Source organism: Triticum aestivum, chromosome 2A, assembly GCF_018294505.1.
Source record: "Triticum aestivum cultivar Chinese Spring chromosome 2A, IWGSC CS RefSeq v2.1, whole genome shotgun sequence".
In the NCBI taxonomy this organism is placed as follows: domain Eukaryota; kingdom Viridiplantae; phylum Streptophyta; class Magnoliopsida; order Poales; family Poaceae; genus Triticum; species Triticum aestivum.
In genome coordinates, this window is record NC_057797.1 from 749,030,371 (window position 1) to 749,045,629 (window position 15,259).

Sequence of the window (15,259 nt, forward strand, 5' to 3'; positions counted from 1 at the left end):
CACTTCCTAGAGCTCATGGCCATTGAGCACTTCAGACATAGGGAAGACGTGGAACACAGGCGTCGCCACAGCCGACGAAAATGTAGACTAGGTTTTGCTATGTTAAAAAATGTCACGTCTGCTTTTGTTTAATGAAACGTGTCAAAAATGTCATGAATTTAGTCTGGTTTAAATGAAAATCATTTGGTTTGCATAAAATTTGTCTGGTTTGTTCGAATTCCCGTTTGAAATGTGTCCGGGCTTTTGATGGATAGGGTTGGATCGCTGGCTCCCGTATCACTGTACACTTTCACGGAAAATACTATGTCCTTTTTAGGGGATAGTTTTGGAGATGCACTTAATTAATAGAGCTAGTAGTTTTAGGTTGATGTGTAAAGTCTTAATAGAGCATGTTGCTGGGGTTCGCTTTCATGTTTGAATTCTGTACAAACGTCGGTGGTTTTCTAACAGAAATCGACGAGGGGCCCGTTGTTTTTTTTAAACCATTACAGGAGTACAATTTCTTGTATCACACATTACAAAAAATACATTTTTCCAAGAAGTTTGCCATGCTTGCCTATTGTTTTGCCACTACGGAGCATTATTGAGCGCTTTTAAGGTTTTTATATACCTATAGGTCAATGACAGGGATCCGGCTTGCCTGCTCCCTCCTATGCTTCCATTCGTGCTCCCACTTCATCCTACGGCTGTTTTTTTACTAATCTAATCATCTCTCCCATTGATTTTAAGGGGGTGGGATTGGACCTTATTTTTGTTCCAATCAAATCATGCCACGTATGCGGGAGCACGGATGGGCGCACGCGGGGGAGCAGGCAAGTCTCATCCCAATGACAGAGGTGATCCTCTCCCGAAAACACGGTGATACGGCCAGCACGTTGCATTATTCAAGTTTCATCTCATGCAATCATCCAGATATATACTACATCTAGATACATCTATTTTTACGACAAGTAATTCCGAACAAAGGGAGTAGCCGTGACTCGAGATGGATAAGCTTGACCCATGCTACGTGCATACAACCAAAACTGTACGTTCATGTGCGACACCCACCTCCCGGTCGGTCCACGTCTCCTCGAGGAAAGCGTGAGCTATTTGTAAATCAGAATGTATTTGTTTTTCTGCATGCAGATATTTCCCTGTTTTTTTCGGGGAAAATAAATATTTCCCTGTTAATGCAAGGTTACAGAAAGCTGTCACAGTTGCATTTAGCACGCGGAAGTAAAGAATGTTGTATGTCCCTTGAAACCCTTACACTGCGTACGATATATGCTCTTTCTTTCCGGAAAATGAACGTTGGAGACTTATATCACACAAGAAAATCACTGACCAATGTTGTTGAACGCAATATTTTGTAGAAATCTCGTACTCAATGAGTAGGAGTACTACTCAAATTATCCCTTTCATACGCGTGGCACATGTGGTCTAATGTTTAACTTTAACCACTCCATCCGTCCCAAAATAAATGTCCTAAGTTCTTTGCTCATATTCACATACGGTGATATTTTAGTGTCTTGGTTGGGGGTTTGGGGCTTGGATCTGGTCGACCCTCGTATCCATTTGTGTGTCTACACTTCTTACCATCGGTGACGGTTGTTGTTTCGACACGCTTTTTTTGAGGTCTATCTACTACAATAAGGTTTGTTTGACCTCAATGAGGGAGGGGCGACGGCGTCGCGTCTTCGACTCGTTTAAGTGATTGTATATGTAGTCATCGCTAAGTGGTCCACATACCATACCTGATTGTAAATTCTGTTATTTCTGATCACATTTGTATTGCCACTGCATATTACGAACAGGTCGAACGATTATCCTAATTAAAAACCTTTTTCTTGTGGCGCACAACACAATAATTTACATCCTAGTCTCCCGGAAGCATCTGAAAAACCAGTCGAGACGTAACAGAAAACGCAGGGAAAACCGACACATAGACTTCTCCCTGCCAAAAAGGCTCATGGATGAAGCTGGAACCAGCGCAGCGAGGCCGTCACGCTCACCCCACGGCACCTAGTCCGGATCCGATCGAGCCTCCAACACCAAGAGAGGACGACATGACGAGGAGATGGTACAAGCTAGCAAGCCGGAGCACGAAAGCTTTTGGGCGGACGTCTCACCTCCCGCGCGCTGACTCTCGGACACGCGCGCGCGCGTCGCCGTCGGCCACCAACCCTTCTACTCGCCCGGTCGCCCCCACCTCTGTCCCTTCCGACGTGGCGTCGCCGTGCCGCGGCGGTGGTGGTTGGATCCACCCGGCGCGGGGCTGCCCTACTCAACTAACCCGTTTTCCGGCCCACCGGATACGGCCCGTGGTTTTTCCCCGGAGGTGAAACGCCCTCCCCGTGTCGCCAACGGACGCGCGTACGCCGGCCCGGTGGAGGCTGACCTCGGCAGATCATTTTCTTGCGAGAAAGAAAGAGCGCCTTTCGACGCAACGCAAGTTTCACTCATCTATCGGTCGAGAAGTGGCCCGGGAACCAAGCGTCAATTAGTGCGTCTCGTGAGTAAAATTGTCTCTTGGGTCTTGCTTGCCATCGAGTCCCGTCTACGTCTGGGCGTGCAGCTCAATCCAAGTTCAAAGTCCCGCCCGCGGTGGAAGACCTCAGGTTTCAGAGAACTGGCAAGTTCTAGACACACACACATTATGTCATCCATCAGGAATTCTAACCAAATGCAGGATAAATTTTTAAATTGTTCGAAACTTCACATGAGGTGCACAGTGTCTAATTCCTCATATACTACAATAATTGGAAATATCATTCTTCGTGAAACAAAATGCCGCTTGAATAAAAATAGCATGCATCTTTCATATATGTTGCGTCAAATTTATAATCTTTTTTTTTGTTTTGTTTTGAAACTAGAATGCTGCATCTTGATATGTGCAGGAACCAGGAAACCTTTCCATTTCTTGGGATGGGATTTTGTAGCCGATCCTTGAACCGAAAGTCCCGGGCTTCTCGACAAGCAACCAAACCACCCACTCTGCCTCGTGGCATATATATAAAGGCCTCCGCAACGCAACGACAAACCACCGATCTCTTCTGTCTCTTCTTCCCTCCGCCGCGGCGCCGCCCGCCACGCCACCCGCGTATCCATCCACCACCGTTCCCGCGATGGCCGCCGGCATACTCAACACCCAGCCCCGCCTCTGCTAATCACGGATGATTTTCTGTTAACTTCCTGCCACTCGCCTCGTCTGGCCGGAGGGAGAGGAGATGGACGCCGGCGTGGGTCTCCGGCCGAGGCCCCGTGCAGCATGGGCCGGACGACGGAAGCCGCAGGGATTCCCTCCGGCGACAGTGCCGGCGGCGAGGCTTGATCAGAATCCGGCGCGGCGGCCGCTGGTCCTGCGCCCCGATGCCATCCGTGGCGCCAGCCTCAAGGGCCTGTGCTGCCACAAATCGGCAGGTAACCAACCAACCAACTGGTCGTGCTCCTTCTGTTGCATGTCAACTAGCAGTACAATTTCTGCCGCCAACTGGGTGCAACAAAGATTAATTAGTACCGCCACTACACCGGATAAGATGATCTTGCCATGTCAATGACGACTCATTGCAACGCTTTGTTAAACATTCAAGTGGACCATGGTGATCTCATTTGCGTGTCCCGCTCCTGTGATCTTCACATGTCAGCTATCATTTTCTGTTTCTTCTTCAATCAAGTTGCCAACAAAATATGGTTCCATGTTCGAAAGAGCATATGCCTTGAAAATTGCGAGTACAACAAAAAAAATCATCAAACTTTCTTCTGATCTAGTACAAAAAACAGAGTAATAGACTTTTCACAATGTTTTTTATAGCATACTTCATCCATATATATGAATCCATTAACATGCTTTTGATGGCATATAACACATGTTTGATTAATCATCAAAATCAACGACCTGGAAACACACGCACACCATATGCACCCCTCCGATCCGGAGGGAGTGGCATTTTGTTTGCTATTTCTTTAATCAAGTTGCCGACAAATATAGTACCGTGTTCGAAAGAGCATATGGCTTGAAAAAAAATGAGAGGTCAGCTTTAATGGCAAAATGCATCCAACTTTATTCTGGAACTAAACAAACAGAGTAATACACTTGCAAGGTGTTCCTGGCTTCTAGTTGGTAAATTAAGCACGCCAGCCTGAGATTGTACGTACCTTTTTTCTGCTTCAGGAAACACCCGAGTAACTAACGTTTGGTACGGCTGTAATTTTTTCCAGTTTTGGTCTTAAGGGTGAGTTGTGTGGGAAGATAATGTACAAATAATGGCCTTTGTTGCATGGCACGCTTCAGACATGAGAATCGTCGAAGGAGCAGACAGAAAGTTAGGACGATTCCGTGCGGATTTCCTAGAGGATCCGCTATAGTGGTACAATCAGCAATATTAGTTGGGGACCTCGGAAGCTTTTCGTTCCGCATCAGTCACCAGCTGCAAGTAGCCATTGAAATGGACATAAACCTAATCACAGTCACATCAAACAGCCATGAGCTATTTAGATTTTAGTGCCTACATATTTCTGAAAAATTAAGGGATGTATCATGACACTCCAAAGGAATATCATGGATCGCAAATAAGTCCGCAAGATTGAGTAATCTCTGCAGTATGCTACCCAGGACAAACCATAGAAGTCAAAGAGAGTGCTATCGAGGATGCTATCGAATGATTGTGATCTGACGTGCACGTACGATTGCAGGTACTGAGAAAGTCCACTATTCTGCTGATGATGCTCTCCTACTAAAGGTTAGTAGATAACGCAATGGTGTTGGCCTTTGCAAGTTTACATGGAGAAATTCACAGAGTTCATCAACGAACTGCATATTTGTGTTGATATGACTGACCTCTATGTTAACTGCAGCAAAAAGCAGAGGACGTGCTCCCTTACCTGAATGACCGATGTGTTTATCTAGTTGGTTAGTTCTTACCCCCACATCAGCTCTATAATTTGAATGGATCCCTTCATTATGTATTGCCTATCTAATATGTGTATGCATCTATATGTAGGAATGATGGGTTCCGGCAAAACTACAGTTGGGAAGATAATAGCTGAAGTACTAGGCTATTCATTCTTTGACAGGTTTGAATTTCCCTCTGATAACTACATCAACTGATAAAAGCCAACCAAGATGTTGTTTCAACTAACTTTTGAGTGATCACGGTTTAATAACTTTACCGGTGTTCTCCCTTCACAGTGATAAGCTGGTTGAGCAGTCTGTTGGCATACCGTCGGTCGCTGAGATTTTTCAGGTCCACAGTGAAGCATTCTTCAGAGATAACGAGGTGTGCGCTTATTTTTCTTAGTGATAATAGGATATAACTCTATTTCTTTCTATCGAGGATTGGAAAATTACTCAAAAATCCTACAGGCAGTTTTTTTATTTCTCTTGTGCATGATGTAGTTTGCCATCGTCCACCTTAAATATTCATGCTGTGATATAGTAGTGGTCTACAATACTAATCTCGTCTACAACTACCTTTAATCAAGCTTTCTGATATTCTCTTATTTCATTCGACTTCTCAAGAGTGAGGTACTAAGGGATTTGTCGTCAATGCACCGATTAATTGTTGCAACAGGAGGTGGTGCGGTGATACGACCAATCAATTGGTACTGGAAGTGATAAACTAGCTCGAGTTGCTCTTCAAGGCAAAGCTTGCTAAGTTTTTGGCGTGAAATTTGCAGGAGTTATATGAAGAAAGGACTCACTATTTGGTTGGATGTTCCATTGGATGCCCTTGCAAGAAGGATTGCTGCGGTGGGTACTGCATCACGACCCCTCCTGCATCAGGAATCTGGTGATCCTTATGCAAAGGTTGTTTGCTACTGATGCTCTTATTTATTTCTTCAATTTGAGTTTGGCATGCAGACAGAGCTAATGATTTTTTGTTTTCCCACGCAGGCCTATGCCAAACTTACAGCACTTTTTGAACAAAGAATGGACTCATATGCTAATGCTGATGCTCGAGTTTCCCTTGAGAGTATGTTTCCTAACGAGTTAGATAACACCATTATACGCAGTTCTTGTTTCATTCTAGTACTCTGTACTACTACAAAGGTCTACATGGTCCACCAATATGATGCATTTTGCTCGCGTTCAGTTTTTACACCATTGCTAACTGTAAATACAATTATCCATAATGCAGATATTGCATTCAAACAAGGACATAATGATGTGAATGTACTTACACCAAGTGCCATCGCTATTGAGGTATTTGAGCATTTCTAACTTGGTTAAGATGATCTTTTGAACCGTGCCTGACTGGGATTTCTACCTTCCGTTCTTCCAGGCATTGCTAAAGATGGAGAGCTTTCTTACTGAGAAGGCCATGGTCAGAAACTGACCAAATCTCGGTGGTTACAAAGAAAGATGACAACCAATGGTTCTTGGTTGCCGTGATGTACATACCTTTGCATAAGACATTCTTCTGATATAGCCAGAGCTATGACAGAGGATAACTTGGGTTTTTACTTGAGTGAACTATATGTGAATAGCTCTAAATTAAGACAATGTTTGTCTTGTCTTTATCTTGCTGCGATTTGATATATGGGATTTGGGAGTAAATAGCTATATCAATCCCTTGTACATTTTGAAACAACCAGAATTTACATCAATATATTACTTTGAGGCAAAGTGCAGTTCTCGAAAATTTTATAATAGCATAGATCTTAACACAAGTATGTTCGTTACAGCATGATAAGGGTGCCTCTTTTTCTTTCGAGATATGTACATGTTCTCTCAACAAAGATGTACAGGGAAAGTATTATATCCAAAATAATCATGGCTAAGCCAATAGTTGGATCTGACCTATTTGATAATGCTACTGTACGGGAAACAAATCTCCCTATACATCTAGCGTATAGCTAAACAGTTAAAGGAAAACATTGCAGGAAGCTGAGATTGAAAACCTGTACATGTAGGCTTTAACTTCATATGAACATTCTTCTGATGGTTCTTGCAACAGCACGAGATAAAACAAGATTAGTTAAATCCGCAGGCAGGAGGAGAAGCTGCTGTTGGGACTCTGGTGAAAGCTGCATTGGAGAAGAGTATGTGCAAAAATGAGTTCGTGGAGCTCTGGATTTATAAATACACGCCACATGAATTTTTATACATAATCTCATTCAACACGTATGTTCCTTCTTACCTCAGGAATGACGGAAAGAACTGGCAGAAACTCTGGAAAAGACCTCATCTCATTTAACACAAGAGACATATCATCTGCGCCATCATCTCCTTTCTCCCCAGTGCTTTCATGTCCAGGAGCCTGCAAAACTTGAATGATAAATGCAGGCTACACACACGTGTTGCATCTTGCAATGTCAATAGATCAGCTGGATTTACACGAGATGAAGTGCTTTAGCCCATTTTAATATAAAAACCAATGTGTAATCTGAGTATTATTTTCACACCTTGTAGTTAGTTTCGGCTCAAAGAGAACAATTTCACATATAAATCATTGCGCACATCACTTAATGTGATTACCGAATCTAATTAGCACGTCGCAAATATAAGCTCCAGACTTTATCTTTTCAGTTAAGTCTAGAATTCATTTCTTTCTGAAAAGGTTCTTTTATCCTCAGCCGCCTGCTTAGTTATGTAATATACTCTGCTATAAGCTGGAAGCATTTTGTGCATTCCATTGATACATAGTGAGAAGTCACGACATTCGAGAAGGCGTCCAAGACTACTCTACATAGATCATCACGCTCAGTCGCTCATGAATGTTGAAAGTTTTACTTACCCGTGATGAGTTTTCCTTCTGAGGAGTCTTAGCTACAAGTAGGAGAAGGCGGTAGAGGTTTCTCAAGTTAGTGGCCTCCTCGTTGTTCAGTGATGGCGATGGGGATGGTGCAAATGGCAATCTTGAGGCTGCAGCAGACGTTACAGAACTTAATGTGGCCACTCCAAGTGCATCTAGTCCCTGCAAACATTATCATTACAGAACTTAATGTGGCTACTCCAAGTGCATCTAGTCCCTTTACCTTTGAATAAAAGGTGTCACTTCGTTTCCAGCATTTCTCAAAAGAGAAATATCATTTCAAGCAAAAATGCATGACAGCAGAGAGAATTCCTTATCTACTAAGGGCAACCCTAAATAAAACAAAATTAAACATGGAATCACTGGAAGATGACCCACATGAAGTACATCAGAATTTTATATTATATGGAGCCAAATTGCATTTATGCCTTCATTGCAAAGCTACATGACAATTTGCGGAATTTCTTCGCACAAAAATTCAAATTCAAAAGCAAAAAATATATTGTCTGATAGCTATTTCATCAGTTGACACATAAACTCACATGAAGCCAACAGGGCAATGGAAAGTGCACATCTAACAAGCTAACTGACCTTAGCAATCTCCTGAAGAAGTAAATCCTTCACAAAGGCACCCTGGAAAGAGTTCAGACATGGCTAATTATCTGACTGAGTTCGATACTATCAAATAACTACCAATCTATCTCAGTTTTACCTGTTCAGTGAGTGTAAATGACAGCACTTGTTTAATTGCAAATCTTGAACTATCACTTTCATCTTGTTGAGTTCTGACCAAGGTCTGCTCTGTTCTGGCCCGGAGCGACTGTAAGAAGAAAACAAAAACAGTGATGTACCAAGAAGGTAAGAATAAAGTACATAAAATCAGAAAAGACATACTTCCCACGACCCAACAGTTTGACAAAACTGGCGGATTCTACCACTTTACAGAATTTAACAGAAGCAATCATCTAGAATCGTATCAGGTATGGAGTGGTAGATGTTAAGACAAGAGCCTCAAGTATGGAGTGGTAGATGTCAAGAGGCGTGGGGACCAGATTATCCTGGTCAAGCTGGTAGCTGGGGACTTAGTTCTCAATGTTATCAGCGTGTATACCCCGCAAGTAGGCCAGAATGAGAACACCAATAGGGGGTTCTGGGAAGGCCTGAAGGACATGGTTAGGAGTGTGCTTATTGTCGAAAAGCTCTTCATAGGAGGAGAACTCAATGGCCACGTGGGTACATCTAACACAGGTTTTGAAGGGGTGCATGGGGGCTTTGGCTATGGCATCAGGAATCAAGGAGAAGATGTCTTCAGCTTTGCTCTAGCCTACAACATGATCGTAGCTAACACCCTCTTTAAAAACAGAGAATCGCATCTAGTGACTTTTAGTAGAGGTCAACACTCTAGCCAGATCAGACAGCAGAGCTACGGAGACAAACCTTGGAATCGAAAGGTTTTAGGCTTAGTAGAACTAATACCGAGTACATGAGGTGCGGTTCAGTACTACTAGGGATGAGGGGGAGGAGGTTACCCTTGATGGGCAGGTGGTACCTCAGAAGGACGCCTTTCAATATTTGGGGTCAATGCTGCAGAAGGATGGTGATGTCGATGAAGATGTGAGAAAGCCGGATGGATGAAGTGGCGCCAAGCTTCTGGCGTTCTTTGTGACAAGAGTGCCACAAAAGCTAAAAGGCAGGTTCTTTACGACTGCGATTGACCCACAATGTTGTATGACGCTGAGTGTTGGCTGACTAAAAGGTGACATGTGCAACAGTTAGGTGTTGCAGAGGTGCGCATGTTGAGATAGATGTGTGGCCGCACAAGGAAGGATCTGGTCCGGAATGATGATATACGAGATAGAATTGGGGTAGCACCGGTTGAACAGAACCTTGTCCAACATCGTCTCCAGAAGCTCCAATGCATAGCGGACGGCTAAAATGTGCTTGTATAATGTCTAGAGAGGTCGGGGTAGACCAAACTTGACATGGGAGGAGTCCGTAAAGAGAGATCTGAAGGACTGGAATATCACCAAAGAATTAGCCATGGACAAGGGTGCGTGGAAACTAGCTATCCATGTGTCAGGACCATGAGTTGGTTGCGAGACCTTATGAGTTTCAGCTCTAGCCTACCCCAACTTGTTTGGGACTAAAGGCTTTGTTGTTGTTGTAGTCATCTAGAATCGGTGACAAGTCGGCGCGAGTGTATGCTAAATGGTTAACAACTCAATGAAAAGAATTTTGAAATTTAATAAACCACCATTTGACCATAAGCCGGCAAGAACCAACTGGCTGGTTCCCAATATGAATATGCTAGAAAGTTTTGTTGCTTTCACATGTCTCAAAGAGGCCTTACATCAGATTTCAAATAATGAACCGTTATTCATGTGAGGGCAAATAAAACCATCAGCATATGCATATATCTGTGAGGAAATAAACCAACCTCGGTTAACAAAGACTCCAAACGGTCAATCTGGAAAGTGCCATCCTGCAATACATTTTGGTTAAAGAAGACATAAGATGTTCGCTATAACTGGCAGAAGTTGCAGTAGACAAAGAATGAACCTGCAACAAAATGACTTGCTAGCACGATGACACGATCTCATCGCAATTCAAAATGTCTGAAGAGTGAAGACAACAAGGAAAAGCAGACCTTATAAAGTAGCGTGTACAATGTTGACCGAAGATTAGGTGAGTTGTCAGTGAGAACTTTTCTTGCAATCCATGGGTATGAACTGCTCAAGACTTTGTAGTTGGGATTGAAGCTGATTGCAATGCCTTCCAAGACAGCAAGACTGAAAAATCACATGGAAAGCCTCTCAAATGTAACACACGGATCATTTATAAACCAATTAGTGTAAATATATATTAAAAACTGCATTCTGCCTTTTTGGAAGCAGTTTGGCAGTTTCTTGTCCATTATAAAATGTATTGACTAATAGCACTATCGAAGTTACGAGAAAAATTTAATTCATTAGTACCTTCGGATTACAAGAGAGAAGTATGAAGGAATCTGGAACTTGAATTTATACCTGAAACAAGGTTAGCTCTAGTAAATGAAATTAATATATCGAGGGCTTGCACTACATTCCTTTTTGCATAAACTAAGATCAGTACATTGTTTGCCCAAGATTCCCTGACAGATCTCCAAAGCTTATATTTTGAACTCCTTTGTTAACTGCACTTTCAAATACACCTGAAATGGCAAACACAGAATAAAGAGTGATATGCAAGATGGACATGTCTTAAAATTAATTACATTTCTTAATATTAGTGACATTCGTCTGAAGCTGGAGTACCTGTCAATGCCGTTGTCACTTCATCTTTCTGAGCAGTTGCAGGAAGCAAACTACAAGAGATTTAAAGGCAGGTCAGATCTACTTAGTTATGGTGATATCCAGCAGGAAAAAAGGAAGTTATTTCTGATAACTGGCATCCATCTGCATGCACAAAATTTCGTAAGCTTAGTGATATCAGTGTTTTTCTTACCCAAGAGTAACAAAATCTTTTGCTAAACCATCAAAATCCCGATTAACAAGATGTAGACAAGCTTCAATAAATCCATCACGGAGTTCTTGTCGGAATTCTCCCATCATTCCAAAATCTGCATAATGAATAGAGTATTTGAATTAGCTAGACATAGGGCTTCATGTAATTGATTGTGAAGCAAGGAAGCAAATTAGGGACCCAATGGTAACTAAGATTTTAAAGTGGGTAAGCTATGTAGGAATAGTACAGTAAAACAATTACCTAAGTATGCTAGCTTCCCATCAATTGTACGTAGAAGATTTCCAGGATGTGGGTCTGCATGATAAAATCCATATTCCAAAAGCTGGGAAAGTGAACAGTATACTCCAACCTACAATGTAGCAAATCCCAGCAGATCTAACTCGTAAGAGTGTTTACTGAGATCCAATATTTACTTGATTTACTCGAGTCCTGATTTGCGCTGCTTTACCTCAACCAGATATAGATCTCTAACTTCGGACAACCTTACCCCCTACAAGGTCACACTAAGTAAGTCAATAAGTAGTTATTTATGCAATATTGTGCATGTTTGGTTGCTAACAAGTGAATAAAATCATAGACTGCACCTCAACCCATTCCATGATAAGGACTCGTCTTCTCGTCTGTTCCAGATACATTTCTGGAACCATCACATCTCTAAGTTTCCCATATAATTCCCTGATACAGAAAGGAAAGTACAGGGTTGATATTGATGCTATAATACAAATATCAAGCTTGTATATTGTTCTTGCCATAAAAACAAAGAATTTGCAAAACTTCTGAAATATGATAATAGAATCCTCAGTTCTTAATTATCCACCTTCAATACATCTCCATACTCTTAAACATAGTTTCCATGTGCTAAGTTGCAAAAGTAATTCTAAGATCAGTTGTCCTTCACAAATTTGGGTATAACAGAGTACACACATTTATTTTTTATATTTTTTAGTGGAATGGTCAGATTATTTGAACAAAATCCTAGTTAGTGGTGTTTCTGGAGACAACTAGTCGGTTTGGTGATTGCAAGGGCTTAGCTAACAGATGACCATATGTCCGTAAACTAATAAAATGGTTCGAACTGCAACTCCATCCAAATTACTTATGCTCGATTATCTATGTTGATTGTGATAATATTAGATGGAGTCTATGTTTTTAAGGTGTCTGCAAGGCGGCGCCTAGGCGTCGAGGCGCCCCCCCAGCGCTTTGCAAATATGTCCGCTTTAGGCGCCTAGGCGTCCGCTTTAGGCGCCTACGCGTCGAGGCGCCCCCCAGCGCCTTAAAGCGAAGCGTCGCCTTAAAAACATAGGATGGAGTAATTAAACAAGATTTTGGCTTGTAAATGAACAAGTAACTGAAAACATTAACTGAAATAGTGATCATATTGGATGAAGTAATTGAACAAGATTTTGGCCTGTAAATGAAGAATGCAACCTGAACTTAAGTCCATTTCTTGCTTCTTCTCTATAATCCATCTCCTGCATCAAATGTGATTTACCTGTATTCAATGTGAAGCTCTAAGAATATGCTCATAACTTTCTAAAGAAATATCAAGATTTGCTAATATACTTTTGCAAGTGACAGAAGCAGACTTGCTAATATAACTGTCCGGAATGCTTGGAGCTTTAGCTTAAATGTTTTGCTTGCTTCCTCTCTGAAGCCTGATCCACAACCTAATTTGGATGATGCTTCTATAATAATTTTCTAGCTAGCTTTTACCTTCTATAAATAGTCCACTGAAAAAATTCTTAAAAGAATACTTCTGAATGACTCTAACTGACGGTTACTTTCCTACCTCTACCTGACCTAATCTTATGCCAACACCTTCATACACATTATCGCCAAATTGAGTACTTCATATATGACATGAGTAGAAGTAACCAAGTAAAAGAACAAGTACATACATAAATTTACCAAAAGATACTATATGAGCATGCATAGAAAAGTTACCCGAAATAGACTTGACGCCCATTCATCAAGGACAGCCTGCACGTGAGGTAGCAAATATATACGATCACAAATTAAGTAAATATAAATATGACAAAAAAAGCAAGAAAATAGGACAGTAGAAAATTCATTTAAAGAGGAGAATTCTCTCTTCCTTTTCCATTTGATTTGCTTTGTGTCTTTAAAAGAGGAAAACTGGAAAGCATATAGGAGTCTGGCCTTACCTGAAGGTCTGTGTTGAACTTGCCAACCTTCCTGGCAACACCAGCGAGGAACCTCAAGATATAGATATCCAAGGAAATTACGGCTTGGACTCCAGGCCTTTGTACTTTGACGGCAACTAACTTCCCATTGGAACGTAACCTAGCCTGGTAAACCTGCAACAGTAAGAATATAACATGTCATATCATCCAAAATGAGAGCAACTGACAGATGGCCATACACTGAAGGAAGTAGGAAGTGTTGTTTCACCAATAGTTAACAATATCATGGTTAATTAGTACGGATCTGAAACATCGTGAAGTTCTGAGATTCTCATGGTCCCCATCCTACTAGTTTGTTCATTTTCCTATTAGCTGCTTCCAACATGCTAATCTATGAAAGTAGATCCTTGTAATTACTTTAGGGAGGTGTATAGGCATACAGAGCACTAAGTTGCATATCAGATTTCGTGCTTGAAATTTCAAAAATAAACAAGGGGGACAGGTATCGTACAGCTGAACTTAACTATCTAAGCAAAACCGACTGGAAACAGTCACGGGACATTGCTCTGATTCTGTAGCTAAAATGATGAAGGTCTGGTTATTAAATCCTGGGAGAAGGCAATTGAATCCTTGATTCATTACAAAAATGATAGAAAACAGACCTGCCCAAGAGATGCAGCAGCAACAGGCCGTGGTGACATTTCAGAGAAAATCATGTCGAGTGGCATCTGAAGCTCCTTTTCTATGATATCAAAAGCAAGCTCGGTGGAAAATGGTGCTATGCGGTCTTGAAGTAGTGAAAGTTCATCAAGGTATGCAGGAGGAATCACATCCTGCAGCAAATGAAACAAAGGTGGTCACATCCATGTCCCGTCAGCCAACAATGATTTGAAAGGAATAAACTAAGCGCCTTCTCTACGGTTTAAATCAGTGCTGCAGTCTGAAAATGGTGTACAGATAGTCATCATTTCACAGTTCACGATATGCCATTCACCAAACAAGTAAAATTTGTGGTCCACACAACTGATGAAGATGCAACGACTAGTTGGCTGGCGAAGCTCACCGGCCGTGAGGAAACTGCTTGTGCGATCTTCACAAATGCCTGTCATCAAAAGAGCAGCAAGGCGTTAATCGCCATCACCTACACATGGACGAGGGCACGCACAAGCACGCGTTGGAAGAGGAAGCATACCGGGCCAAGTTCCAGTAGAATCCTCCTTAGCTGAGCAGCCCTGACCTGCATTGACACCATCAAAATCATCCCGTGACCCAAACACAACGGGTGGGAATTTAATCAAACAGTAGCCGCGCGTGCTGCGGCGTGCGCGAGACGAATGGCGGCCGTGACGCGAGGCGGGGCGTACCTCGAACATGTCGTCGGCGCGGTCGTTGAGGCTGTCGAGGTAGCGCAGCGCGAACCAGCGGCCGAAGGAGGTCCCGATCTGCAGCGAGCGGCGGAGCACGAGGAGCGGGCGGCGGCCGTACACTCTGGCGATGCCGGGGATGTCGTACGCGGTGGGGAGGTCCCCCTCCGTCGCCAGCCCCTCCTCGAACAGGTACCCCGAGCACCTGGTGAAGGCGTCCTCCTCCGAGACACCACCGGCGCCGTAGCCCGAGGCGGCCCGAGGACGCGGCCCCCGGGCGGCGGGCCTGACCCGCAGCGCCGGGGCAGGGAGCGGGAGCGGGAGCGGGCGGAGGAGAAGCATCTCGGCGCGTCGAACGCTCGCCGGGGATTGCCGAATGCCGAGCCGGATGGGGCAGAGGAAGACGGAGTGGGCCGTGGGGATTGGGCGCCAAGAGGAGCGAGGGGAGTGGTTTGCAACGGCGTGATTTATTGCGGCCCGGGATTTTCGCCGGGCGAGCGAGAGACGGCAT

The 15,259-nt window shown here is 43.1% G+C and overlaps 2 protein-coding genes across 4 annotated transcripts; one reads left to right on the forward strand and one right to left on the reverse strand.

The window, feature by feature from the left end:
- The first annotated feature begins 3,171 nt into the window (after positions 1–3,171).
- Positions 3,172–6,607, forward strand: LOC123190842 (shikimate kinase 3, chloroplastic). The gene is made up of 10 exons (XM_044603573.1): positions 3,172–3,402; positions 4,675–4,721; positions 4,837–4,891; positions 4,983–5,055; positions 5,171–5,258; positions 5,501–5,583; positions 5,659–5,788; positions 5,876–5,954; positions 6,120–6,184; positions 6,264–6,607. The coding sequence occupies exons 1-10, from the start codon at positions 3,210–3,212 to the stop codon at positions 6,315–6,317; spliced, it is 867 nt and encodes a 288-aa protein (XP_044459508.1). The 5' UTR covers positions 3,172–3,209; the 3' UTR covers positions 6,318–6,607.
- On the reverse strand, positions 3,400–15,199 carry LOC123190839 (uncharacterized aarF domain-containing protein kinase At1g71810, chloroplastic). Of its 3 annotated transcripts, none has more exons than XM_044603571.1 (22): positions 14,749–15,199; positions 14,577–14,621; positions 14,448–14,486; positions 14,047–14,217; positions 13,406–13,558; positions 13,185–13,220; positions 12,669–12,712; positions 11,825–11,915; positions 11,689–11,730; positions 11,481–11,589; positions 11,220–11,334; positions 11,030–11,079; positions 10,848–10,926; positions 10,712–10,762; positions 10,384–10,525; positions 10,174–10,218; positions 8,449–8,556; positions 8,328–8,369; positions 7,719–7,898; positions 7,122–7,241; positions 6,889–7,008; positions 3,400–3,697 (listed from the first exon to the last, which is right to left on the reverse strand). In XM_044603571.1, exons 1-21 carry the CDS (start codon positions 15,088–15,090, stop codon positions 6,904–6,906), a joined length of 2,109 nt encoding a protein of 702 aa, XP_044459506.1. In that variant the 5' UTR covers positions 15,091–15,199; the 3' UTR covers positions 3,400–3,697; positions 6,889–6,903. The 3 variants fall into 3 exon arrangements, with proteins under 3 accessions (XP_044459506.1, XP_044459505.1, XP_044459504.1); XM_044603570.1 differs by having other exon boundaries at positions 6,883–7,008; XM_044603569.1 differs by lacking the exon at positions 3,400–3,697 and having other exon boundaries at positions 6,614–7,008; positions 14,749–15,198.
- Between the last annotated feature and the right edge of the window lie 60 nt (positions 15,200–15,259).